The 27745-nt window shown below is 52.4% G+C and overlaps 1 protein-coding gene across 4 annotated transcripts; it reads right to left on the reverse strand.

The window, feature by feature from the left end:
- Positions 1–80: 80 nt before the first annotated feature.
- CDC42EP4 (CDC42 effector protein 4) lies at positions 81–27745 on the reverse strand. 4 transcript variants are annotated; one of them, XM_033182018.1, is made up of 2 exons: positions 27544–27745; positions 81–3042 (listed from the first exon to the last, which is right to left on the reverse strand). In XM_033182018.1, exon 2 carries the CDS (start codon positions 2928–2930, stop codon positions 1860–1862), a length of 1071 nt encoding a protein of 356 aa, XP_033037909.1. In that variant the 5' UTR covers positions 2931–3042; positions 27544–27745; the 3' UTR covers positions 81–1859. The 4 variants fall into 4 exon arrangements, with proteins under 4 accessions (XP_033037909.1, XP_033037912.1, XP_033037911.1 ...); XM_033182021.1 differs by having other exon boundaries at positions 81–3003; positions 27544–27670; XM_033182020.1 differs by lacking the exon at positions 27544–27745 and adding an exon at positions 26539–27068.

Below are 27745 nucleotides of genomic sequence, written 5' to 3' on the forward strand. Positions count from 1 at the left end.
GGACAGCCCCAGGACCTGGGTCTAGACCCCACCCCCTTCCTGAAAGAGCCCTCCCAAAAACCAGCGACAGACACCAGGCATGCTTTAGGGCTTTTTTTTTTTTTTTCTTTTTTTAATGTTTCCTCACTGTTTTGACAATATCATGAAAAAATTCAGTTAAGAATCTGGAACTGGCCTGGATGGGATTCGAGGGCAGCTGGCAGGGGCTGCACAGCCCCTGCGGTTCCTCACCTACCGTGGGACCTAAGCTATTGGAAACAGGAGCACCAACAGGGGGCACCGAACCAGGAACTAAGTTAGTGTCTTGAGTCAGGCAAGAGAGGAGAGGCCAGGCCAGAGTCGCCATGGGGACGTCCCTGGTTGTGGTTGGTTCTGTCTTTCCCCGTGCCCACACTGGCCACATGGAGACAGGGAGGTGGGTCAGGCTGTTCCCAGGACAGAAAAATAAGTGACGGTCAGCCTCGGGGCTCACACCCGAGCTCCTGCTCAATTCCCGCGGGGAGAGTTACAGGACTCAGAGAGAAACCTGAATTTCAGAACAACAAATCATTTTTCGCATAAGTGTTCCAAATATTGCGTGGGGCATATTAATGCTAGAACATTATCTTTTGTTTAGCTGAAATTTGCATGTAACTCAGCACTCTGTTTTGGTTTTGCTAAATCTGGCAACCCTGGTCTCAAAAGTCGTTGCGGGGAGGCCTGAGAAAGGAAGGGGAAGTAGTCAGTACTGAGGGTGTTGAGGGGAGGGAGGGAATAACTCAGCCAAAAAAGAAAACCACAAACAAAAAAAAGCTTCCCCCCCAGGAATGATATATTATTTAAAAAATAATAATTCTCCAAAAATGTTCTACACTGGCCTTCCTCAGATGTTAATAGCTATGCGGGGTGGGTAGGGAAAACACACCAGACACCCGCCCCGTGTCGTTCTAAATAAAGTTGGGAAGCACTAAAGTTGAGCTGGTGTCTTTACCACAGCTGTCCCCAGACTCCAGTCTGCTAATTGCCACTGTGAATGTTGAAGAAGTTTAGGATAAAGGTTTTCTAAAAGGATTGATTCTCCTTTTGAGGCAGACCTATTAACACCATCCTGATATTGCTCTATAAGGATTTAAACATAATAATAAAGAACACACAAGCCCCTAGGGACTGAGTGAGTGCTCTAGCCCTTTCCTAGTGTCATCCTGGAAGGGTCCCTTCTTGAAATTCACGAAGTGTGGGGGCTTTCCTTCCATTCCCCATCCTGCTGTCTTCCCCTGGAAAGGGCTGTGTTTAGCGCACGTGCTAGTGGCTGGTCCCCTGGTCCAGCTCAGCTCCAAGGGGCTCCAGATTTCCAGGGCAGGAGCTGGGGTGGAGCAGGGAGGGGCTGAGAGGCAAGACCATCTCCCTCCTGCTGCAGCTGCTTCCCCAGCAGCCACCGCTGGGCACAGCAGAAACACCAGCAGAGAAAAGGGGAGTCGAGTGTCCTTAGCCCTGGAGCTGAGGCTGCCTCTGGGCTGACCCGCTGGCTGCACGTGGCAGGAACTCGGGTTGGCATCTGGCATCCATTTGAGGCCAGGGTGGAGGAAAGGGAGGCCAAGAGAGGAAAACCAATTCCTGTTGTGAGAACACAGCCCTTGTCCCACGCAGCCTGAGTGCAGGGAGCATGATGAAGTCTGGCAGCCGGTCGGCACCCATGCCAGCCCCCCACGTCCTCCAAATGCCCGAGGGCCAGGCCAGTGTCCCTCATCTACAAGGTCCAGGGTCTGTGGTTTGAAGCAAGGGTCCTGGCTGCCCCTGCGCCACAAGGTCAAAGGTCATAGTGGGGTGGGGGCAGGGAGAAGATGTAGACAAGAGCTCCGGGTGGCCACCCACTGTCTGCCTCACACGCGGATCTCATCCTCCTCCTCCTCGTCCATGAAGGAGAACTCCTTGTCCGGCTGTCTCGAGACAGCAGCCCGGGCCCTGTCCGGCCCCCGGAAGGCAGGGCTGCGCTCCTCCAGGACGCCCGAGGTGCAGCTGGAGAGAGAGCTGCTGTCTCGCGTGGTGTGGCTGCCCATGCTGCGGGCCGAGCCGGGGCTGGGGGCTGCTGCTGCCCACCCCTCATCCTCCAGAGCATGGGAGGGGAGGGAGGGCAAGTCTGGGCCGGCCTTGCCTTCCTGCCTTGCCAGGGAAGGGGCCGCCACAGCGTACGGGGGAGCCTGGGTGATGGTGCCAGTGGCGCCCTCATCGCCATGGTAACCACCCTCCTCCTCCTCGGGGTCCCACTCCTCCTTGTCCATGATGCTGAGGACGTCACCCAGCATGGAGGGCCCCAGGTCGATGTGGAAGGACATGATGGATTCCGCATGCTTCAGCCCGTAGGTGGCCTTGGGCACGACAGGCAGATCTGCCAGATCCCCAAAGGCCTGCTCGTCGAGGAGGGGGTCAGGGGAATGGGGACCCGTAGCCCCATTCCGACGGGGCACTGCCTCCTCCATGCTCGCCTCCTCGTCACCACCCTCCCCGCCATTGGCCTTCTTCACGGGGCTGGATGACAGACTCTTGGGTAGCTTACTGGTACCCTTCTCCGCGGCCTCCTTCTCATTAAGCTGGGGCAGGGACATGGCATTCTTGACAAAGAGGGCTGAGTCCCGCAGGGATCCCAGCATGTCGCGCTGCTCCCGCTCCCCCCTGGTCACCGACTGTGACCTCTTGCTGCCCCGGAACTTTCTGGACAGGAGACTGCGTTTGGAAGATGAAGAGGAGGCCTGTTCGTCCAAGGACTCGCCGTCGGGCTCGCCAGCCTTGCTATTGAGGAAGGAGGTGTCCCCAAAGGCGTCTCCGGCCCGGCCAACGTGCATGGTGTGGCGGAAGTCGCCCAGTGGGGCGCTGATCATTTCGGCCGTGAGGTCCACTCGGGAACGGCGCTTGGAGTGCACCGAGCTGGACACCAGTTGCTTGAGGATCGGCATCTTGCTGGACGGGTGGGGAGGTGGGCCCTCCCGAGGTAGCCGGCAGGTCTGGGGTCAGATCTGAAGTCCAAGTCTAGTGGGCAGAGGGGGACGCAATGAAGAGATCATAAGGCTGCAAGCAGAGAACGGGAGGCAAAGGATTAATGTGGGGCTGGTTACACAGCACAAAAGCCTATTTTTCAGCGGACTATCATTTAAACCCCAGTGCTCCTACCAAAGTGAAATGCTGTGAAATAAGCCAGCAATCAAATGGTATAGCCCTGCCTGTTTCTTCATCCGCAGGCATTCAGAGAAGAGGAGTGATTTTGCAAAGCTGGTGAGAGTTCCAGTAGCCTCAGACATACTTTCACTGAAACTTGAGAGAGACAGAACCTTTCTTGTAAAAGACAATGCCTCCCCTGCCCCTGCAAGCCAGGACGCTGCCAGAGCAAACATGACCACGTTGAAGGACGCGAAGGTAAATCCAGCAATTCCGGGCAGCAAGCCAGGGAAGAGATGGAGTCTATGAATTGGCTCCTATGAACAGTCAGCCTGGAGATGTGCTGTAAGTTCCTCCTGCTGTCTAACCTCGACCCCTGTGGAGTTAGCGGACACCCCACCCTGAGTCCTGGTCCTCAGAGAGAGAAGGGAACAGACAGGATGGGCCCAGGGAGACAGGCTGACCACAGAGAGACCTCCACATGCGTGGGCAGCACAGTCCTCTTTCTGAATCAGAGTTGGGGTGGGGCTGCTGGGACCCACAGAACCAGCTCCCCAGCCTTTCAGCCTTCTCTTGGGATCCCATAGATGAGGATCCTGCCTGTGACATCTCCACTGTGGGGCCCCAGGCTCTTTGCTGAGGGTCCACCTTCTGGTGTCTCGGGGAGATCAAGATTGGGAAACTTCCAGTTTCTTTCATCATTAGGGGAGTGGGAGGCAGGGACTGGACCCTAAATGACTTGGTGCCCCCAGGATCTGCAACTGATTCCTAGGTAATTCACCAGAAATCCAAAAAAGAGCAGAGGTAGAGCCCAGGAGCCCGGAGGCACCACTCTCACAGCTCCTGGCAAGGGCCAAGTTGAAGTTCAGCATTGGGGCCAAACCAGCCCCTCTCTCCCCTAGAGGGACTTGCCCCAAATACTAAGCCCAGCAGAGCTAGGCAGGATGGGGAGAGATGAGTGCTGGAATTTAACAAAGTATGGTGGGTGAGAGGTGTTGCTTGGACACCAGGTACCTGCCTCTCTCCCAGTCCAGCCAGCAGCACAGTTCTGAGAGGCACCCCCAGTCCAGAGCCACTCTTTCCACTGCAAAACTCAGACGGTGGGTGCTTCCTCTGCATGCCCGCCACTGCACCACATGAGCCCACCACACCCCACCTGGCCCTTGACATCAGCCTAACAGGTCTCCCTGTTTGTCTCCTTCCTGTCCATCCTTCACCTCTCGGCTCAAACAAAACCCATCCACATGATGCCCTACCCAGTGCACACCCCTTGATCCAATGACCAGTCCCCACCTCGCTCCTCAGTGTCCCCTACTTTTGTACCCTGCTGTATCCCCTGAGCTGTAGTGGATACAAACAGTTCCCTGATGAAACCCCTGCCACACCCAGCATCCTTTAGGGCTCAGCTAGGATACATCACTGCTCCCAGGAAAGCTTTAGCCACCACCTGCCCCCCACAGCACTCTGGGAGACGTCCCCTCTCCCAGCAGACACCGGCTACATCATTCTACCCCTGCTGGCTGGACTCTCATCTTCCCACTGCAGTACGAGCTTCCAGGTTTTTTTTTTTTTTTTTTTTTTTTCTTTTTTTTGAGACAGAGTCTCACCCTGTCCCCCAGGCTTGAGTGTAATGGCGCGATCTCGGCTCACTGCAACTTCTGCCTCCCGGGTTCTAGCAGTTCTCTTGCCTCAGCCTCCTAAGTAGCTGGGATTTACAGGTGCCCACCACCACCACGTCCGGCTAATTTTTTTTGTAATTTTAGTAGAGCTGGAGTTTTACCATGTTGGTCAGGCTGGTCTCGAGCTCCTGACCTCAAGTGATCCACCCGCCTCGGCCTCCCAAAGTGCTGGGATCAGCACGTGGGATCAGCATGAGCCACTGCACCTGGTCCATCCAGAGGGTTTTAACGGATCTGTTTACCACCAAGTCCGGTCTAGCAGGGTGTGCCACACAGTTGGCCTCCAAGCACCCACTGGAAGTCCAGCACCTCCCTCCTGTCCTCCCCTTCTGCCCACAGCCTGGCTCCAGGGCTCCCAGCCTGACCTCTCTGCGTCCTCATTCGTTTCCCTGTTCTCTCAAGCCCCTGCTGCCCAGCCTCATGGCTTCCCCCACCAGCAATGTCCCCCCTCCCCATGCCCAGGCCATACTGCTTATCATTCCAGCAAACACAAAGTTCTCTTAGGCAGGGAGGGAGAGCCAGGCACCTGGCAGACCTGCCACACAGAGACGTGGGCGAGGATGTGAGGAATGCCTTGAGAAGATGTTCTACTCTTGGTCATGGGCCAGCTCTCTCCCCTCCCCACCCTTAGGAAAGTGACCTTCCCCTAACTCTAACCTGGATTGTCTCTGGGCCCCACCCTCCTGCTCTACCTCAGCCTCTAAACAGTTAGACATTGAACCACTAGACCAAGGGTCAGCAAACACTTTTTGCAAAGGGTCAGAGAGTAAATATTCTCGGCCTTGTGGCTGATAGGGTTTTTGTCACAGCTACTCAACTCTGTCTTCTGAGTATAAAAGTAGCCATTGGCTGGGCACGGTAGGTCACAACTATAATCCCAGCACTTTGGGAGGCTATGGCAGGAGGATCAGTTGAGCCCAGGAGTTCCAGACCAGCCTGGGCAATACAGTGAGACTCCATCTCTACACAAAATTAAAAAAAGGAGCCGTAGCAACATGTAAACAAGTAGGCATGGCTACATTCCAAAAACATTTTATTGACAGAGAACTTCTGGGTTGGTGAGCAGATCAAGGTGCCGGGAAGGTGACGTGCGCCCCACCCCCAACCCCAACACCTGACCCTATGCATCCTCATGCAGCTCTTCCGTTTGGCTGTTCCTGAGTTGTATCCTTTGTAATAAACCAGTAAAAGAAAAAACCACCAAAAAGCCTCATCTTTATTTGCAAAAGCAAATGCAGGCTGGGTTTGGGCCGTGGACTATAGTTTGCTGACCCCTGAATATCATATATGACCCTCTTGGCCAGCCATGGGCTCCTAGGCAAAACGCTGAAGGAAACAGGAAGGAAAGGAGGGAGGAGGGAGGGAGGAGAAAAGAGAAGAAAGGAAAAGAAAAGAAAAAGAAAGAGAAGGTAGAGTCTGCCTCAGTCACGTTGGGCATAGAAGGAAAAAAGGCCAGGCTTCAAACGAACTCTCGTTCCTGGTAAATCCTTTAGGCTTCTACTGCTACCAGCACAGGCACCAGTCGGGAACGGAGAAGACCCTGTCTTCCACCTGCCTGCACCCCGACTCCTGGCTCTATGCACAGCATCCAGGAATCTCAAATAACTGGAGGGGATATCCAGTGCAGTGATTTCACTTTATGGATGAGGAAACGGGTTTATTGAAAGAAAGTGATTTATCCAGGTTTTTTAGCCCAAAGGAAGAGAGCTGGGCTAGAAACTGGGTCTTTGAGTCCAGAGCTCTCTCTGCCCCCACTCCAGGCCCTTCTCCAGCTCTGGCGGCAGCATTGCTGGTCAGTGACCACCGGCCACTGAGTGCTCCTCCCCACTGCTGGCTGGCAGGGTGCAGGGAAGGGGGTCCCAACTGCTGCTTCAAGAAGGTTCTTGTGTAACCCTAGAGCAGATTCCACACTGCTGATATTCAGGCCAGATAATTTCTCACTGGGAGGTGGGACTGCCCTGTGCACTGTAGGGTATTCAGCAGCGTCCCTGGTCTCTGCCCACTAGATGCCAGTAGCATTCATTCCACAGTCACAAGCAAAACCGTCTCAAGATATTACCCAATGTGCCCTGGGAGGCAAAACTGCCCCAGTTGAGAAACAGCAGCCTTGAGTGAGAACACACAGGTGAAGATAGAGCAGGTATGCTCACCAGGTAAACAACAAAGACAGAGAAGCAGGGAGGGGGCGCGGATGGTCAGAACCGGGTGGGAACACGGTGGCACGAGCCTCCAGAGCTGCGTGAGGGTTTCAACACCACAGCAGGCATCCCCAGACCCTGCGAGTGATGTCAGGTCCCGTGGTTTCCCGATCTTATATGCTCATTAGAGAGGAAAGAAAGGAAAACCACAGATCCGTCTCCCCAGGACTCGCCAGAGAAGCTGCAGGTCACTGTGGCTGCCCAAAAGGGACCAAATATCCTGGCCATGATGGCCACAGGGGAGGGCAGCTCCCCACATCCCATTAGCCACACCCCAGAGCACATCCTTGCAGGTAGAACTATAGAAGTAGGTCAGAGGGGACAGCAGGGAAACTCAGCTGAAATCACGGCCATCCTGGGCTAGCCCTGGGTCCCCAGGATCTTGTTCAACCCCACACCCCAGAAAGACAGGGACAGGTCTACCCAGTGCTGTCTGCTGCCATCGTCTCGCTTCCTGCGGGGGTGGGAACGAGACTTTGTGGCTTGTAGAAAGCCATCTTCAATACCCAGCAAGGAAGGGTCCTGACAGAGTTGGGGCCTGAGAATAGAGGGAGTCACACATCCATCCCACTGCCCCAGCGAGGAGTGGGGGCACTGCCCCAGCAAGGAGGGGGCTGCAGTGCCTGGCAGTCCACGCTGGGGATGAGGCCTAGGTGTCTGGAGCTCAGACTAGACAGGCCACGCAGCAGGACTAAGGGTCAGCAAGAGCTTGGTTTCACCAGCCTTGAGTGATCTTGATTCACTCTGAGCTTCTAACAGAGAACAGTTTGGAGGTGAGCAGCTGGATCATGGAGTTTAAGAGAAAGCAGGTGGTGGGAGTCCTGCCAGAGGCCTGGGCCGGTCCTGGGGGCAGCTATGGTTTGGGAGGCCACAGGGCATAGTGGCTTTGGGAGGGGTCTTCAGAAGCACCGTGACTCAGCTCTAGGGAACTAGCTAAAATAGGCTGCCCAATGTGGGGCAGGCACTCACCATAGCCTGCCTTGGGCGGGCCACCCCCACCCCACCCCAGAAAACACATCCCACTTTCTTCGCAGGGCAAGGGAAAATGGATCACAGCTCACAGCCCTTCCTAGCTCTCCTGAGCCTCCAGAGGAACAGATTCCTCTATCCTCAGCCCACTGATCATAGAACCTTCCTTTAAGGCAGGACCAACGAGCCCTCCCCAGAAGGTCAGGCCACTGCTTGGGTCTACACCAACCACACCTTTAGTTCAGCCCTGTTCCTGAGACTACAGAAGACCACCCTTGCCTGGACCCCTCGCCTATCCTCCCTGGCCCTCCCAGCTTGGACAGCCCAGCAGACCCAGGGCAGAAGGACAGACGGGACTTCTCACTCCAAGTGACCGGGCAGTGGCTTGTCCCTGGCAGCTTGGCTTGTGGCAGGCACCAGACCTGAGCTCTCATGGGGCAGCTAGGCAGGCCTCGCTCTCTGAAGCTGCCCTGCGGTTGACCCCAGTATACAGGGTACACAACATGCCTGAACGCCCACCACCGCTGCCGCCTCCACCACTGCTGCTGGGCAGCATGCCCTCTGCAGGGCCTTCCCCTAGCTGTTCTAACCAACCACCCGATGCCAGGTCCAGGCAATGTGGCCGGATAGCAGAGGGCTTTTAGTGAAAGATGACTTTAGTTGTGACCTGGATCGGCTGCAAGAGGCTTTGTTCCAGTACTCATCATCCATTCACTCACTCCATGACTTCCTGCAGACCCACCCATATTCACAAACTCTTCTAGGCCCTGGAGATAAAGCAGTCTGTTTTCCCAGGGCACATGTGTAGTGCGAGTGTGGGACGTGGGGGGTGGGGAATGGAGGTGTAAACCTGTAAATAAAATGGTGTCTCGTATTCCTCAGTATAACGAGGGAAAGGGGATGGTGTGAGTGGGTATGGGAGTCAGGGGATCTGGGAGAGGCCCCTCTGAGGAAGGAGCATCATGAATTGAGAACCAAATGATGAGAAGGAACCAGCCAGGTCAGAAGCGACCCAGGCAGAGGGAAGGGCGTGTGCAAACGCTGGAGTGTAGGAACAGGCTTGCGGCATTTACAGAATAGAATAAAAATCCATGCAGCTGGGGTCCAGGTTACATAGAGCCCTCCCTACCAGGCCACATAAAGAGTTTTGTTTTGTTTTCAGTTTTTATTACAGGCACCCGCCATCATGTCTGGTTAATTTTTGAATTTTTTGGAGAGACCAGGTTTCACCATGTTGGACAGGCTGGTCTTGAACCCCTGACTTCAGGTGATCTGCCCGCCTCGGCCTCCGAAAGTGCTGGGATTACAGGTGTGAGCCACTGCTCCCGGCCAATTTTTTTGTATTTTTATTAGAGATGGGGTTTCACTATGTCGGCCAGGCTAGTCTCGAACTCCTGGCCTCAAGCAATCCACCCACCTTGGCCTCCCAAAGTTCTGGCATTACAGGCATAAGCCACTGCACCTAGCCCAGGTAAGGAGTTTGGAGGTCATTATAGGTGTACAAGGAAACCGGTGGCTGTTTGTAAGCAGGCGAGTGATTCAATCTGTGTATTTGGAAGCTCCCGAAGGTCCTGGCATTGGAGGAATAAAGGAGCGGAGCTGGAATTCATCCAGGAGGCTGTTGCAGAAATGCAGGTCAAAGAGGGTGGAGACCAGGATGTGGGTTTGGCGAAGGGGGACACGTTGGGAGACATTTAGGCCATGTTTTGGAGGTGGAGACACCCAGGATTACAGAGGGCCCAGACCAGGGAGGAGAGAAAAGACAGGATCAAATGGGACTCCAGGTCTTCCAGGGGCAGCCTCTGGTCCTGGCCATCCTTTCCCAGGTTTTGCCTGGCGGGCCATGGCCCCTTCTCACAGGAGGGGCTGACATCCTATCCCTAGGCGGAACTTCGCTTTGCCGAAACACAGGAGGCATTCCACAACACAAGGCTTGTCAGATGGAACAACACGCTGGAGGGGTTGTGCAAGAGGCTCACTGGGACATAGGCCACGACTGTAAGAGGTGAGGAACTCTGGCTTTTGTCATCAGAGAAAAATCCAGTACTTTCTGGAACACTCGCCAGCCTTATCCTGCAAAGACAGGAAAGTGCAGGGAAGGCGGAAGACTGTTTCATTCAAACTGTGGCAGGGCTGAGGGCAGCCAAGGGAATGGGCGAGAACGGCGACTTCTTAGATACACGTGGTTACATGTTCCAGGCAGCACTTCAATGCCGACTGTGTTGTGATTTCAGTTGACTTTAGTACTCTTGGGGCTCTTTCAACTCCTTCATGTGCTGTGCTCAAAAGCCCTTGCATCTGGAAGTGTGCTACGTGCGCAAGGAGGTTAAGGCTCACTGCTGTAATATTCTGAGCCTGACTAGCCACAATCAAAAACCAAAAACAAGGCCAGGTGCAGTTGTTTTTACAGGTTCACACCTGTAATTCCAGCACTTTGGGAGGCTGAGGTGGGTGGATCACCTGTGGTCAGGAGTTCAAGACCAGCCTGGCCAACACGGTGAAACCCCATCTCTACTAAAAATACAAAAATTAGCCGGGCGTGGTGGTGGGCACCTGTAGTCCCAGCTACTCAGGAGGCTGAGGCAGGGAGAATAGCTTGAACCTGGGAGGTGGAGGTTGCCATGAGCTGAGATTACGCCACTGCATTCCAGCCTGGGTGACAGAGCAAGACTCTGTCTCAAAAAAACAAACAAAGAAACAAAAAAACAAACCCAGGATGGGAACATGAAATGTCGCCATTATGACTCCTGTACCATTTATGTATCTGTGTCAAATATCTTCTTAAAATACCTGGGTGTAGTGGGATCATACTTTCAAGATGGAAAGACCAAATTAAGGGACTTGCCCTAGGTCATGGATTGAAGCCAGGGTTTAATTCCCACCCCAGGGCTCCATCCACTTAAATAGCAATATACTATCAAAAGTAGGGGGCATCACAGGAAAAACACCAAATATGTAATTTGTGTATACACATATATGTGTATATATCTACACACACATATATTTTTATAGGTTATATTCATGTCTATTGTCATTCCATGCATTAAGTTTTAGTTTAAACACACACACACACACACACACACACACGCATGCACAAGTTTTGGTGTGTTCTTTCTAAATCCCAGTGGGTTTTCTTTTTTTTTTTTTTTTTTTTGAGACAGAGTTTCGCTCTTGTTGCCCATGCTGGAATGCAATGGTGCAATCTCGGCTCACTGCACCTCCACCTCCCGGATTCAAGTAATTCTCCTGCCTCGGCCTCCCAAGTAGCTGGGATTACAGGTACCTGCTGCCACACCCAGCTAATTTTTGTATTTTTTTCATAGAGATGGGGTTCCACCATGTTGGCCAGGTTGGTCTCGAACTCCTGACCTCAGGTGATCCACCCGTCTGGGCCTCCCAAAGTGCTGGGATTACAGGCGTGAGCCACCGTGCCTATACCCAGTGGATTTTCTTAGGTACTCCTGGGGGTGCTAAAATGCAGCACCCACTGTGTCACATGACTCCCACTGAGCTTCAGAGATGGCAGACATCTGGGAGAGGATCCAACCCAGTGGTCTTGATTAGGCTGTTGGGGCCAGGAGAGGTGACTTGCCAAAGGCCACAGAACTCACAAGGAGCCGGATGGTGCTGGAGCCCAAGTCTCTTGACTCCCACCCCAAAGATCTTCCCCAGATAACACCTAGATGGGCTCACTGCCAGGCACCAGGGCAACTTTCTGATGTTTGCTACCATCTTGCCCAAATTAAGAGCTGGGAAAGAGAAGAGGGAAGGAGCTTCCTCCCACTGAGCAATTGGCACTAGGTGCCACCAGGCAGGGAGAATATTACCAAACTCTGATCCAAGAGCTGCTCAGAGTCAAAATCGTCCCAGGGTGGGGTGGTCTTGTGGTACCTGAAACTCTGGCAAAATTTCTTGAAATAATGGCTTTAAAATAAATGATGGTTCTGGCCGGATGTGGTGGCTCACGCCTGTAATTCCAGGACTTTGGGAGGCCGAGGTGGGTGGATCACCTGAGGTCAGGAGTTTGAGACCAGCCTGGCCAACATGGTGAAACCCCATCTCAACTAATAATACAAAAAATTAGCCAGGCATGGTGGTGGGCGCCTGTAATCCCAGCTACTAGGGAGACTGAGGCAGGAGAACTGTTTGAACCTGGGAAGCGGAGGTTGCAGTGCACCGAGATCGTGCCATTGCACTCCAGCCCGGGCGACAAGAGTGAAACTCCATCTCCAAAAAAAAAAAAAAAAAAAAACCAAAAACAAAAAGAATGATGGTTTTAAAATGAATATGATTCAAAGTTTCCTCAAATAATGGCTTTAAAATGAATGTGATTTAAATGAATATGATTTACCTCCTAGAACTTAACCCTGTGGAACTATTTCAAAGGAGAAAAAAGTCACGCACATATTTGTTGAAGCCTTATTCATAATAGTGAAAGACGGGAGACAGGCCGGGCACAGTGGCTCACACCTGTAATCCCAGCACTTTAGGAGGCCAAGGCGGGTGGATCACGAGGTCAGGAGTTTGAGACCAGCCTGACCAACATGGTGAAACTCTGTCTCCACTGAAAAAAACAAAAAAAAAAAGAAATTGGCTGGGCATGGTGGTGCGCACCTGTAATCCCAGCTACTCAGGAGGCTGAGGCAGGAGAATGGCTTGAACCCGGGAGGTAGAGGTTGCAGTGCACCGAGATCATGCCATTGCACCCCAGCCTGGGAGACAGAAGGAGACTCTATCTCAAAAAAAAAAAAGAAAAGAAAAGAAAAGAAAAGAAAAGAAAGAAAGAAAGAAAGAAAGAAAAGAAAGAAAAGAAAGAAAGAAAGAAAAGAAAGAAAGACTGGAGACAGCCTAATGCCCAGTGATAGCGGAATGGCTAAGAAAGCTGGAAGCCATTAACTCAGAGCACCATTCAGCAGTCATGGAAATTGGGAACTATGAAGACCATAGACAACATGGACCAAATGTTTACCAAATGGCATTAAACGGAAGCACAAACAAAAGGCAGAACAGAGGCCGAGGCAAAGGTCAGGAGTGCAGGATCACCCTGGCCAACATGTTGAAACCCCATCTCTACTATTAAAAAAATACACAAGGCTGGGCGCGGTGGTTCACGCCTGTAATCCCAGCACTTTGGAAGGCGAGGCAGGCGGATCACCTGAGATCAGGAGTTCGAGACCAGCCTGGCCAACATGGTGAAACCCCATCTCTACTAAAAATACAAAAATTAGTCGGGTGTGGTGGCACCAGCCTGTAATCCCAGCCACTCGGGAGGCGGAGGCAGGAGAATCGCTTGAACCCGGCAGGCAGAAGTTGCAGTGAGCCGAGGTGGCGCCATTGCACTCTAGCCTGGGAGACAAGAGCAAGACTTCGTCTCAAAAACAAAGAAACAAAAAAACCCCCCACAAATTAGCCAGGTGTTGTGGCGCCTGCTTGTGATCCCAGCTACACTGGAGGCTGAGGTGGGAGAATCTCTTGAACCTGAGAGGCAGAGGTTGCAGGGAGCTGAGATCACGCCATGGCACTCCAGCCTGGGCAATAGAGTGAGACTCTGTCTCAAAAAAATAAATAAAAATTAAAAATAAATAGAAAAAAAGGCAGAACATATACTTGTTTATGCATAGTGGTTACAACTCTACACAAATATGCATCTGCGAATAAAGACTAAAAGGGTACACAGGAGAAATTAAGAAGTTATGTTAGCCTTGAGAGGAAAACAGGCTTTTCTTTGTATGCATGTATGTATGTATGTATGTATGTATTTTCGAGACAGAGTTTTGCTCTATCGCCCAGGCTGGAGTGTAGTGGCACCATCTCGGCTCACTGCAACCTCCAACTCCTAGGTTCAAGCGATTCTCCTGCCTCAGTCTCCCAAGTAGCTGGGATTACAGGTGCACACACAACAGCCGGTTAATTTTTGTATTTTCAGTAGAGACGGGGTTTCCCCATGTTGACCAGGCTGGTCTTGAACTCCTGATCTCAAGCAATCCACCTGCGTTGGCCTCCCCAAGTGCTGGGATTACAGGTGTGAGCCACCACACCAGGCCTTTTTCTTTCTTTTTTTTTTTTAAAACCACCACCACCACCAACAACAACCCACAGTATCAAAGGTTTAAAGAAAAGGCATTCATTTCAAAACCAGCTCAAGACTATCTGGTTCTCTGGATTCAGCAGCTGCATCCCAGCATAAGATGCCAATTGGGGACTAAGTGAGAACCGGTCTCCATCCATACTCTGTCTTGTGTCAAAATCTCCCACTGATGTCTGTTGTCTCTCTTCCTCCCTCAAAATCTCCCCAAGTCAGACATGTTTATTAGGTCCTTGTTTTATTCTAAGTTGCCTGGGAGGAGGAAGCGGGCAAGCTTTCATAACCTAATGTCAGCGGACACGAGGAGATCGGGACCCTCTCAAAAAACAGAACTCACTCTCCAACAGCTGCTTCCCGATGCTTAAGCCTCCCCAGCTGAGCAGGAGATGAGCGATAAGGATCACTCCCACCCCACCGGAAATCGGCCTGTTTCCAGTGACACTGAAGCTCCAAGCTGGAGGCCAGCCTCCCACATAACAGTGGGATCCTCTCAGAGATATCCTGTGCAGGTGAAGGTTTCACTTCTGCTTCTACAGCCCTAGCTTGGCTAGACTGTCACTGCCAGGGAGCCGAGAAAATAAGAAGGGGTCACATGAGGGCAACCAGCACCCAGGGGCTCCAGCCACCACTGACCGCCAAGCTGTGTGCAGAATGAGATCATCTCTGGGGGTAGATCTCTAATGGGGAAGGCACTAAAGTGAGTCTTAGCTCCGAGTCAGAGGAACAGGCTCCCTAATCCCCTCCTACCCTGTCCCTCCAGTATACCTCCTCACTCTCCAGTTCTCATTCACCAGGGTCTGCTGCGTGCCAAGCACTGTACTGAGGACAACATACATTTATGTCCTTGAAACTCAAAGCAAACTTGCAAGGAGGCTGCCCTGATTGCCCCTATTTTAAAGAAAGAGAGACGGAGAGTCAGACAGAGTGAATTATTTTACTCACTCTCACATCTCACAGCTTTATTTATTTATTTATTTTTTTGTTGAGACACGGCATTGCTGTCACCCAGGCTGGAGTGTAGTGGTGCTATCATGGCTCACTGCAGCCTCAACTTCCTGGGCTCAAGTAATCCTCCCCGGCCTCAGTCTCCCAAGTAGCTGGGGCTACAGGTGGGCACCACCATGCCTGGCTTATTAAAAATAAATAAGTAAATTTAAATACACACACACACACACACACACACACATATATATATTTTTTAGTAGAGATGGCGTCTCGCTATGTTGCCCAGGCTAGTCTTGAACTCCTAGCTTCGAGCGATCTTCCTGCTTCAGCCTCCCAAAGTGTGGGATTACAAGCATGAGCCATTGCGCCCCACACCCAGCCTCTCACAACTTCTAAGTGGTGATTTGAGCCCATTTCTGGCAGATCTTGGAGCATGTGATTTTCCATATAAGGTGATGCGGCCTGGCCTATGCAGGTTTCTGCAGCTGAGGATGTGCACGTGGAGCAGGGTGGGAGAGGAAGGTCTGCGAGCCGGTTAATCTAAGACTCTTGGAGCTAAGACTCATGTTACTGCCTCCCTCATTAAAGCTCTATCCCCAGGCATGGCTGCATTTGAAACCTCCTCAAAGGAGATTTCCCTTACCCAGGAACCCATTCCCGCTTCCTGGTCTCAGATACCTCCCAGTGTTCTGGTGTTCTGGGAGGTGAGGGGTGGGGAGGATCACCCTGTAGCACGAGCCAGGCGCTGCTGGCATAGTCTGGAGTAGATCAGCACAAGGCCTTGCTTCTAGTGTGTTCCTCTCTGCTCTGTCCAAACTCCATCTTGTGTTCCTTGGTTATTCCGGCTCCCAGGAAGAAAAACCAGAACCGTGACCCAACACCACTTGCTGCACCCTCACTGCCCCACGTGCCAATCCATGCCAGGCTCGTTGATGCAAACATGCCACTGCACAGCCACCTGGGGCAGATCCCATTTCCTGGAGATGAACATCCTCTACTTTGGCGGCCCCTTCCTGGAAGGAAGAGAAAGGGGCAAGGTCCCAGATTTCATGACATGTCTTCCCTCCACTAACCCCAGCCTCCAAGCTACAAGACGGTGCCCATTCCCCAGGTATCCCTACCGGGTGTGGGGCAGGGAGGGAGGAGTCTACTGGGAAGGGGGGTAAATCAGGGAGAGCAGGGATCATAGAATGACCTGGACAAGGAATAAAGCAACAGGGCACACCAGAACCTCCCAGCTACTTCCACTTTCTGCCATCTCTCTATGGGTTAATAATAATTGACCCTCCACTGTTCACCAGCCACATGTGGCTTCTGAGCACTTGAAATGCGGCCAGTATGAAATAATAAACACTGGAGATTGGGAGATCGGGAGGGTGGGAACCCAGTGAGGGATGAGAAGTTGCTCAATGGGTACAATGTACACGACTGGGTGATGGTTACACTACAAGCCCAGACTTCACACTACACAATATATCCACGTAACAAAACGATACTTGCCCTCCTTATATTTGTAGAAATAAAAATAAATACATACAAATAAAAAATAGGCTGGGCGCGGTGACTCACGCCTGTAATCCCAGCACTTTGCGAGGCTGAGTCAGGCAGATCACCTGAGGTCAGGAGTTCGAAATCAGACTGGCCAACATGGTGAAACCCCATCTCTATTAAAATACAAAATTTGGCCAGGCATGGTGGCTCATGCCTGTAATCCCAGCACTTTGGGAGGCTGAGGCAGGTGGATCACGACGTCAGGAGATTGAGACCATCCTGGCTAACACCATGAAACCCCGTCTTTACTAAAAATACAAAAAATTAGCCAGGCGTGGTGGCGGGCACCTGTAGTCCCAGCTACGCAGGAGGCTGAGGCAGGAGAATGGTGTGAACCCGGGAGGCGGAGCTTACAGTGAGCCAAGATCGCACCACCACACTCCATCCTGGGCGACAGAGCGAGTCTTCATTTCCAAAAAAAAAAAATAGGCTGAGCACAGTGGCTTACGCCTATAATCCCAGCACTTTGGGAGGCTGAGTCAGGCAGATCACCTGAGGTCAGGAGTTCGAAACCAGACTGGCCAACATGGTGAAACCCCAGCTCTATTAAAATACAAAATTTGCCAGGCATGGTGGCCTGTAATCCCAGCTACTTGGGAGGCTGAGGCAGGAGTACTGCTTGAACCCGGGAGGTGAGTTTGCAGTGAGCTGAGATCACGCCATTGCACTCCAGCCTGGGCAAAAAAGAGTGAAACTCCGTCTCATTAAAAAAAAAAAAAAAAAAAAAAAAAAAAAATCTGGCAAGTCCAAATGGATATGTGTTCAAGTGGAAAATACATACTGGACTTCTAAGATTTAGTATAAAAAAAGAGGATGTATAAAATATCTCATTAATGTTTTTATACTGATGATGTGTTAAAATGATATTTTGAATATAGTGAGTCAAAATGTACCATCTATTTCCTCTTACTTGTTAAAATGTAACTATTAAACTATAAATTATGTATGGCACTTGCCTAAGACTTCTATTAGAGAGCAATAATTTAGACATTTTCCCCCTTATTACACAAGCAGCATGTTCCCTTGTAGATAGATAAATAAAACCAACCATTGTTCACAGCTGGGTCAAAATATTTACATGTTAACAATTTATGCTACATTGTTTTAAATTAAATCTTAATATCTAATTTTTACATCCAATCAGGCACTGAATGGCTAGGTTGTTTCCATTTTCAGCTGAAACTCTGTAAGGTCTTTTCAGGCAATTATGTGCATATCCTTAACTATTTCCAAATGATACATTCTTGTGAGTCTGCCCCCAGGCTGGAATGCAGTGGCATATCTCAGCTCACTGCAACCTTCCATTTCTGGGTTCAAGTAATTCTTGTACCTCAGCCTCCCAAGTAGCAGGGACTACAGGCACGCGCCAACCATGCCCATTTTTTTTTTTTTTTTGAGGCTGAGTCTGTGTTGCCCAGGCTGGAGTGCAGTGGTATGGTCTCATGCAACTTCTGCCTCCCGGGTTCAAGTGATTCTTGTGCCTCAGCATCCAGGCGTGTGCCGCCATGCCCAGCTAATTTTTGTATTTTTAGTAGAGACAGGGTTTCACCATGTTGGTCAGGCTGGTCTTGAACTCTTGACCTCAGGTGATCCACCTCCCTCGGCCTCCCAAAGTGCTGGGATTACAGGCGTGAGCCTACAGGGGTGAGCCACCATGCCCTACCTGCCTGGCTAATTTTTGTATTTTTAGTAGAGATAGGGTTTCACTGTGTTGGCCAGGCTGGTCTTGAACTCCTGACCTCAGGTGATCCACCCGCCTCTGCCTCCCAAAGTGCTAGGGTTATAGGTGTGAGCCACTGCACTCGGCTGGGAAGCTACCTTTTCCCCCACCCCTAATATATTTAATGGCCACCCCACCAAGCTTATACTACCTTACATGCTCTAATCAATTATATGATTGAATCTTTTCAGCTTTGGAAGTAGATAAGCTCATCATCTGCAACTAATAATAATTTTGCCTCTTCCATTCCTCATTATCTTGTTATATTTGTTACACTGCCAATATAAGGTTGAATAATACCACTGACATGAAACATCTCTGTTTCTGGCATTTACAGTGATACCCTAAACCTCTGGCATCTAATCCAGCAGCCACAAGCCACATAAGGCTACTGAGTACTTAACATGTGGCTACTGTGATTAAAGAGCTGAATTTTTAATTTAATTTTTTTTGAGACTGAGTCTCGCTCTGTTAACCAGGCTTGAGTCCAGTGGCACAATCACAGTTCATTGTAACCTCAACTTCCTAGGCTCAAGCAATCCTTCCACCTCAGTCCTGAGTAGCTGGGACTACAGGTGGGCACCACTATGTTGCCCAGGCAAGTTTTAAAATTCCTGTCCTCAAGTGTAATCCCAAAGTGCTGGGATTACAGATGTGAGCCACCACACGTGGCCAGAATTTTAAATTTTAATTATTTTACATTTAAAAATTGATAATTGGCCAGGCGCGGTGGCTCACGCCTGTAATCCTAGCACTTTGGGAGGCCTAGGCGGACGGATCACCTGAGGTCGGGAGTTCGAGACCAACTTGACCAACATGGAAAAACCCTGTCTCTACTAAAAATACAAAATTAGTTAGGTGTGGTGGCGCATGCCTGTAATCCTAGTTACTCGGGATGCTGAGGCAGGAGAATGGCTTGAACCCAGGAAGCAGAGGTTGCGGTGAGCTGTGATCACACCATTGCACTCTAGCATGGGCAACAAGAGTGAAATTCCGTCTCAAAAACAAACAAACAAACAAAAACTGATAATTGGCTGGGCACAGTGGCTCACACCTGTAATCCCAGCACTTTGGGAGGCGAGGAGGATGGATCACTTGAGGTCAGGGGTTCGAGCCCAGCCTGGCCAACATGGTGAGACCCTGTCTCTACTAAAAATACAAAAATTAGCCCGGCGTGGTGGTGGGCGCCTGTAATCCCAGCTACTCAGGAGGCTGAGACAGGAGAATCGCTTGAACCCAGGAGGCAGAGGTTGCAGTGAGCCGAGATCATGCCACTACACTCCAGCCTGGGCAACAGAGCGAGACTCTTGTCTCCAAAAAAAAAAAAAAAGTTAATTTCCCCTTTCTTTAGTTTTAAAAACATGGCTCCTAGAAAGCATAAAGTTCCATGTGTGACTAATGTCACATTCTTATTGACAACACCGTCCTAGGGCTAGTCCCATTGATCATCCTGCTCACTGTGATTTAAATATCACACAAGTATTCTCCACCACCTTAAGGAATTCACAATTCTTACAGTTTATGGGAAAATGATGCCAATAACTCACTCAGCCAGGCTGAGTTATGGGAAAACACACTACGGCTTAAAATAATTTACCCTTTAATTGCTGGAAGATATAGCACAAGGAGTCTAGTCTAGTTTAAATGGTGACTCATTATCAAGAACACTCTGGAATAACATCTCCCCATGTGGATCCCAACAGATAGCAAGATTGTGTGCTGAGGAACCCACTCTGGGAAAAACTATTGTAGACCCTGCCTAACAAGGGGTAGACCCCTCCCCAGACTCTGCAGTAACTATTCCTGGGCCATACGTCATGGAGGAAATACAAGAAAGAACTAAGATCTGTTGAGCTTTTTACTCTGCACCAGGCATTGTGTTAGACGATTTATTTTGATTAAACCATCTCTTTTCTTCTTCTTCTTCTTTTTTTTTTTTTTTATCTGAGAGAGGGTCTTGCTTTGTCCTTCAGGCTGGACTACAGTGTAGTGGTGCAATCAAGGCTCACTGTAACCTCAAACTTCTGGGCTCAAGCCATCCTCCTACCTCTGCTTCCCAAAGTGCTGGGATGATAGGCACGAGCCACCACAGCCTGCCTTTCTTTAAACTTTGTAGTCATACAAGGTCCCAGGCATTGGAAAGACTTTATCTCATGTATTCTTCCCAACAATCCCATGGAGTTGTCATTATCGTCTCCAGCTCGCAGATAAGAGCACTGAGGCTTAGAGGAGCACATGGTTTACTCAAGTCACACACAGTTGCTAAGAACAGAGAGACATAAGAATCCAGATGTGCTGGACTCTGGGTTTTTTCCACTCCACCATAAGGAACATCGGCAGAGGGGGCAGCGAGGGGGACAGTGGATCATAAGCGTCCCTGGGGCTCAGGCCTGGGAGGGCTGCTGAAGGCTCTGGATGCATGAGTACACACAGTATACGCAGTTTTGCACACAATTTCAGGTTAACATCTCCTGAGTTTGAGCACCTCATTCCCCACCACTCCAGGGAATGTATAGATTAATCCTTGGAAATACAGACCACAGCCCAGCACCCCAGGTCCATCCAGGGGAGCCCTCTGCTCCTTGTGGGCTGGGAACCGGCCGCCCTGCTTGTCTCCTTCATCTTCGTTCCTGCACCCACCTCATCCTTATCCTCATCCTCATCGCAGAAACGCAGGCTTCAGACCAGGGGGGAAGCAGGTCAGCAGGAGGTGAAGGGGAAACCTTCCCTCACCTCCTGGGAATTAGAACAGCACAGAGAGGGGAAGAAAAAGGAGCCAAGACCTGGGAGTGACCGGAAGCAACAACGGAGGAGTCAAGACGATGAGGAGCCAGTGACTCAAGGACATCCGGCAACTTCACTTGATTACAGGGCCCTTCCTGGAAACGCGTGCTTCCCGGAGCCACCACCTGACGCCAGCCACCAGCAGAGGGACGATCTGGGCCAGGCAGGATGGATGCCTGGTGGGGGGCCCCACTGCCCTCACACAGGCTGGGCCCTCCTCTGGGAGTGGTGCTACTACTGGGCAGCAGGGTGCCTCCCTTCTGCTCCGGATCGCAGAAGAAAGTGCCGCGCTTGAAATCAGATCTGCCAGGCCTCGTTTCGTTTCACTTTGCCTCTCCTAAGAGCCGGGTGCTCAGCTAAGAAGTGGGAATTTCACGGCCACCTGGGGGTCTCCAGAGGGAGACTGGCAGATCTAAACTCCCTCCAGAGCAGGCAGGCAAAATCTTGCATCTTGGCTCTGCCGGAACTTGGGGACAAAGAGCCCCACTCGCTAGGTCACAAGCTGGCCTCAGTTTCCTCATTAGCTCTCAGAGCAACGGATAACATTTCGTACCTCCCAAGTGCTGTGCTAGGGTGAGCACTATTCCATGTGTGCTATAAAGATGATGCTGTCACACCCAGTGACACTCCAGCCACTGTCACTTCCCAAACTTCATAGAGAACACCCACCTGAGAGCACCTAATTCAAAAGTCTGTTCAGTGAAACGGGCTGAGACAATGGGTTGACCCTTTTCAAAGTCCTGGGGGTTCCCAGGATTATCTGATGCAGGGGGAAGGGTCCCCCAAGCTGCTGAAGACCAGGTACAGATTCTGCCCTCCCTCTGTAGTCTCTGCCAGCAGTGGGGGGCAGGAAACCCTCCGATCTGGTTTCTTTCCTGATCTGAGTTCCCTCATCCCATCACTTTTTAACCTTTAGTGATGCCAGAGAGAGGAGCCTGGATTTTCTCAGACAAGATGGTGAGGTGGAGGTGGCAAAAGAGAAGCTCCTCCACTCCTTCCTAGGATAAGGGTAAAAGACAGCTCAGGAATTTGCAGGACCCCGGGTGCTACTAGCAACAAAAAATGCACAGGTCAGGCACCACGGCTCACGCCTGAAATCTCAGCACATTGGGAGGCAGAGGCAGAAGCGGGAGGATTGCTTGAGCCCGGGAGCTTGAGACAAGCCTGAGCAGCACAGTGAGACCCTGCCTCTAAACAACAACAACAACAACAACAAATAATTTAAATTAGCCAGGCAGGGTGGCACACATCTGTAGTCTCAGCTACTCAAGGCTGAGGTGGGAGGATCTCTTGAGTCCAGGAATTTGAGGCTGTAGTGAGCTGTGATCACACCACCGCACTCCGGCCTGGCCAACAGAGCAAAAAGCCTGTTTCAAAACAAAAACTAACGCATAGAACTTCAACATGATCAACCCCCAATAAAATATAATCTGATCCTTTGAACCTAACCAGATTCTCCTTAGAGGTAACCACAAATTGTACTGCGAGCCCCTAGGCTCTGTTTGGGCTCTCTTGGGCTCCCTACTCCTTGTATCATTTGACAAAGCCTTAAACCCAATTCCAGGACTTGAGGGGAACAGTTCCCTTTCTGATGCTCCAGGGTTGGAGGCAACAGTGTAAGGAAAGAAGAAGCGTTGCACTGAGTGAGGACTCCAGGTAGAGGGGAAGGACAGGCAGGGAAGAGAAGCTGGCACACAGAACCTGGTTTCGGTGGCACACTTGGAGAGATTCAAAGCTGGAGTCTCCAGACCACCAAGGTCAGTGACTGCCAGAACTGCAGGGGTTCGGGCAAAAGGAGAACCCAGAGTCCCATCCTGGGAGGCTGGAGGCTGCCCCAGGCAACCTCTGCTACCGTGATGGCCAAGGCAGAAGATGGTGGCTGAAGCAGCTCTGGCTGAGTACAGACATCCAGGGATCCTTCATGCCTGGCACTGTAGTTTTTCCAGATGCCTTCAGCTCCATCTTTAGGGTGAGGGGGAAATACCAGGTGTGCAGAGCAGTTTCTTACAGGTGGGTTAAGAACGGTAAGCCTTCATTAATGACCACACCCTAAACTGTGCTCACCTGAACCCCAAAAGAAAGACCCTTCCTCAGCTTGAGTGGAGGCTGATTGGAGATGGCCAGTTCCCCTGTTCCTGGCAAGGGAGGGCTTTGGATACCAGCATTGCCATCCTGGCACAGAGCCCAGAGCTGCAAGTTGGCAGTGCCTGGGGGAGACTCCAGTGTAAGTTAGTTGGAAGGAAGCCCAAGTCTCCTCAAGGAGGCGTATTTTAAGCTGGAGCTTTAGGGGCACAGTGAGCGGGAATATGGGAAAGTAATGTCTGAATTTCTCTCTCTCTTTTTTTTTTTTTTTTGACAGAGTCTCACTCTATCACCCAGGCTGGAGTGCAGGACACGATCTCAGCTCACTGCAACCTCCACCTCCTGGGTTCAAGCGATTCTTGTGTCTCAGCTTCCCCAGTAGCTGGGATTATAGGTGCATGCCACCATGCCCGGCTAATTTTTGTATTTTTAGTAGAGACAGGGCTTCACCATATTGGCTAGGCTGATCTCGAACTCCTGACCTCAAGTGATCTGCCCGTGTTGGCCTCCCAAAGTGCTGAGATTACAGGCATGAGCCACTGTGCCTGGCCTTAATGTCTGAATTTCCTTCCCAACGCACTGAAAGCAAAAAGGGCTGGGTCCAGTGCCACATGCGGGCTCCTTCCAGCACTACCATCCAGTTCTCTGCCGAGAGAGGGCAGACATGGGTTTGGCCTTTCTGGAGAACCCCAGAAGCACTGGCTGGAGTTGGCCTTCAGGACACTCTGCCGGATGACCTCTCAAAGTGTCCCCAGCTCCAGAATTTGGTTATGGTTATTTTCCTCACGGTCGAGAAAAATCCTCCAGTACATAGGTCAGAAGACCTACGCAGAGCTCAGGTCAGTTCTGTTTCCAGGGCGAGATTGCTCAACCCTTCTCCCTCCGCCCACAGGCCTTATCTCTGGCATCAACCCAGCTCCCCATTCCTCCAAGGGATGGGCTCCTCCCTCCTCCAACAGGGACAAACTCCTCTGAGTCTGCAGAACCAGAATGAGAACACAGAAGGCTGGACTTACTGCCATCCAAGCGCAACCCTGGCCACTCTGGCTTCTGACTTCTTCAGTTCGAACCCAATCCAAACATGGGGGCGTGGGATGGGGAAGAGTGAAAGGGAGAGGCCAACATCAAACACTTTTCAGCCACACCTGCGCACAGACAGCCCTGGCCACAGAAATCAATCAGTCACTCCAAAGGGGTAGAAGGGGTTGGAAGCCCTGGGCCGCTGCCAACCCAAGGCGCTTCTGGAAAAGCTCTGGACTTATAAAGAAGGGTTGGACAGGGCTGGGTGCAGTGGCTTACACCTACGCCCGTAATCCCAGCACTTTGGGAGGCCAAGGTGGGTGGATTGCCTGAACTCAGGAGTCTGCGACCAGCCTGGGCAACACGGTGAAACCCCGTTTCTACTAAAATACAAAAAAAAATTAGCCAGGCGTGGCGGTATGCACCTATAGTCCCAGCTACTGGGGAGGCTGAGGCAGGAGAATTGCTTGAACCCGGGAGGTGGAGGATGCAGTGAGCCACTGCATTGTGCCACTGCACTCCAGCCTGGGTGACAGAGCAAGACTCTGTCTCAGAAAAAAAAAAAAAAAAAAAAAAAAGGGCTGGCCAGATGCAGTGGCTCATACCTGTGTGCCCAGCACTTCGAAAGGCTGAGGTCGGGGAAGATCCCTTGAGCTCAGGAGTTCAAGACCAGCCTGGGCAACATGGTGAAACCACACCTCTACAAAAAATAGCTGGGCGTGGTGGTGGGCGCCAGTAGTTCCAGCTACTGGGGAGGCTGAAGTGGGAGGAGCACTTGAGCCCAGGAGGTCCAGCCTGCAGTGAGCCTTGACTATGACACTGCACTGCAACCTGGGTGACAGAGCAAGACCTGGTCTCAAAAACATTAATAAATAAAATAAAAATTATTGTTAAAATCAAAAGAATGGTGTAAGATTCCTCTCCCAGGTCAACACTCATTCCCCTGACCTTTATACATGAGACCTCCCTTTGCTTGTGGCTCCTTGGTCTCCGGTCCTGTGGGGTGCTGTCTGGTTCCAGAGGCAGCAGCACAGTGGAGGCAGGGTACAGAGGATAGGGACAAGCACGGTGGGTGGGCAAGGGTAGGAGAGAAACGAGGGGGAAAAAAGAAGAGGAATCTAAAAAGAGAGAGGCAGAAACCCCAAGAAATGGAAGAACCGTTCACAGTACAGGCCTAGGCTGTACCGCAGAGCAGGAGCAAGTTGCCCTCTGTGGCAGGGACCCTAGGACTTCAGGGAGATTTCAGAGGGGAGGCGCTGAGACCCACCCCAGAACCACCACCCATATGATCACAGCGGCCCCCTCCTAGTCCCTGCAGGGGTCCACCAGGATGCCTGGGAATCTCCTTGGGATCTCCCCAAATTCACTGAACTCCCCCCCCTTGTGGGAAGGAGCAGCTGTCTTCAAGGAGTGGAGAGGCAAAGTCCAAGTTCAGAAGAGATAAACCACCCCACTAATCAGTCAGTCACACGGGCAGCTCACACAGGGCAGTTGGTGAGAGCAGGAACCGGCAGGGCACCCCCGCATTCAGCAGGCTCTGGCTTCCCAGCAGAGATAGAGCCTCAGGAGATCCTGGTGGATGCCCCATTATTGCTCCAGGAGCCCCTGGGGCTGCCAGGGGTTCTCTCAGGGCCTGGCTCAGTCCCAGCCAACTCCCGATTTCTGGGAGAAATCCGCAGCTCAGCAATCCCTTCCTTTGTGGCCTGTTCTTTGTTCTCTTAAAATTCAGTCCATCCTGCTGGTGGTCCCTCCTCCACCCTAGCCTCAGAAGGGGGCGGGGGCTGCGGGAGTTATTGGAAACCCAGACTGCCAAAGAAGTTGTCTTGCAGGAGGCCCCTGTCACTGGCCCCTCATTGTTTACACTCGCTGGATGGGACCTTTCTCTGGTCCAGACGGCTGCTGGTTTCGGACGAGATTTTCCCTCCAGCACCCGGGCCCCTCCGGGCAGAGCAGGGGGCTTCGCAGCGAAGGGGCTCCCGAGGACTCCACCCGGATCCAGCTGCTCAGCTATCTGGGCAAACAGTGGGCACCGGGCACCCAGTAAGAGATGTGGGAGCTGGTCAGATTGCAAGGGGTGGGAGTCGTGGAGAGAGAGAAGTTCCAGAGGCAGCAAGAAAAGAAAAGGCATTGTATTTCCCCTCCATTCTCCCAGGGAGAAAAAGAAAACTTCCAAAGCCCAGGCCGCAGTCACTGGGAAAACACAGGGAACCTGGTTTGAGTTAGCAGAGAGCACCCCTCCCCCAGTCTCTCTCGCGCGCTCTCTCTTGCTCACACACACACACACACACACACACTTCAGTTCTCTCCCAGGAAGCTGGCTCAGCCTCAGCCCCGGATCCCGCCCAGCTCTCCAGCCCTCCCGGCCGGGGCACTCACCGACTGACCGAATCCCCGCGGGCAGGACGGCTCCTAGGGGACGTGCCGGGGGGAGGGGGCAGTTTTGTAACCCCAGCTGGGGGCGCTCCGGGGAGGGGGCGGGGCCAGGGACTGCCGTTCCGCGCGCACCCGCCCCAAGCGGGCGATTAAATCATTAACCAACCGCTCCCGCCAGCCACCCTGCGGAGCGCGCTGAGCTCTGGGCGCACCGGCTCCTTGCGCGGCAGTCTCTCGGGCTCCAAAGGGGCGGGCGGCTCGACTGCCCTCCCCCTACACCCCGCCGGGAGGCGCCTTGACCCGTGCTTCCGAGGGAGCGGGCGGGGCAGGATCCTGGCGGGGAAGGGAAGGGTTCGCGGGGCGGGAGTGGGGGAACGGGGGAGCGTTTGTTCCTTTGGTCATTCCCTTCCTGACAGCTCCTTCCCGCTGGCTCCCCGGCCGGGTGACATCGGGTGGCGTGTGCTGCAGTGTGTGTACGAGAGCGAGATGTGTACACGCCTCTGCTCAGGCGGAGAATTCGGTTCTTATTCATGGAGAACTCCGGACGCACACACGCCCCCCTCGCGGAGATCGCGGGCCGCGCGCCGCCGATTGCTGCCCTCCTGCCCACACCGACACACACCCCATTCCTGGGAAGAGGGAGGCCCTTTAAAACCAGCCCTCAATGCCCCCAGCGGCGCCCTCGGCCAAGCCCAAGAGTTCCATCGTAGAGAGGAAATCGAGTCCCGGCGACGCTGCGCCCGGCTCCCTGCCACCCCCTCCTCCGCACATCCCGCTCTGCCAGGACACTGGGTGCGCGTCTCCGGGCCCCAGGCACCGCGGCGGGCGCGGAGAGAAGCGCGAGAGCCGAGAAGTGGGGACTCCGCGCCCTTCTCCCCGCGCCGCGGCCTCGCATCCCCAGCTTGGATCTTCTCTGCCCCACAGGGGGGCTCGAGCCCCCCCAAGCCCACCCTGACCACCCAGCGCGAAGGCGGCTACCACAGCCAGAGGCGGGTACCCGTCGCCTACCTCGGTCCCCGGGGACCCGAGCGCCGAGCCAGCTGCGCTGTCTCCTCTTGTGGGCTCCGCGCGGCTGCGGGGCTAGCGGCCCCTGTCAGCGCCGGCGTTTGTTTCCCTCTGGCTCTCGGGCTTTCAGGGCTGGGAGCCGCCAGGACACTCCCCTTCCAGGCTCCGCCCGCGCCCTCCCCGAGCACCCTTCCGCGCTGATGTC

This window comes from Trachypithecus francoisi, unplaced genomic scaffold, assembly GCF_009764315.1.
Source record: "Trachypithecus francoisi isolate TF-2019V2 unplaced genomic scaffold, Tfra_2.0 Lachesis_group20, whole genome shotgun sequence".
NCBI lineage: Eukaryota > Metazoa > Chordata > Mammalia > Primates > Cercopithecidae > Trachypithecus > Trachypithecus francoisi.

What these genes read in the sequence shown, in the direction of transcription:
- CDC42EP4 (XM_033182018.1), bottom strand. Translation starts at nt 2,930, where the DNA reads ATGCCGATCCTCAAGCAACTGGTGTCCAGCTCGGTGCACTCCAAGCGC.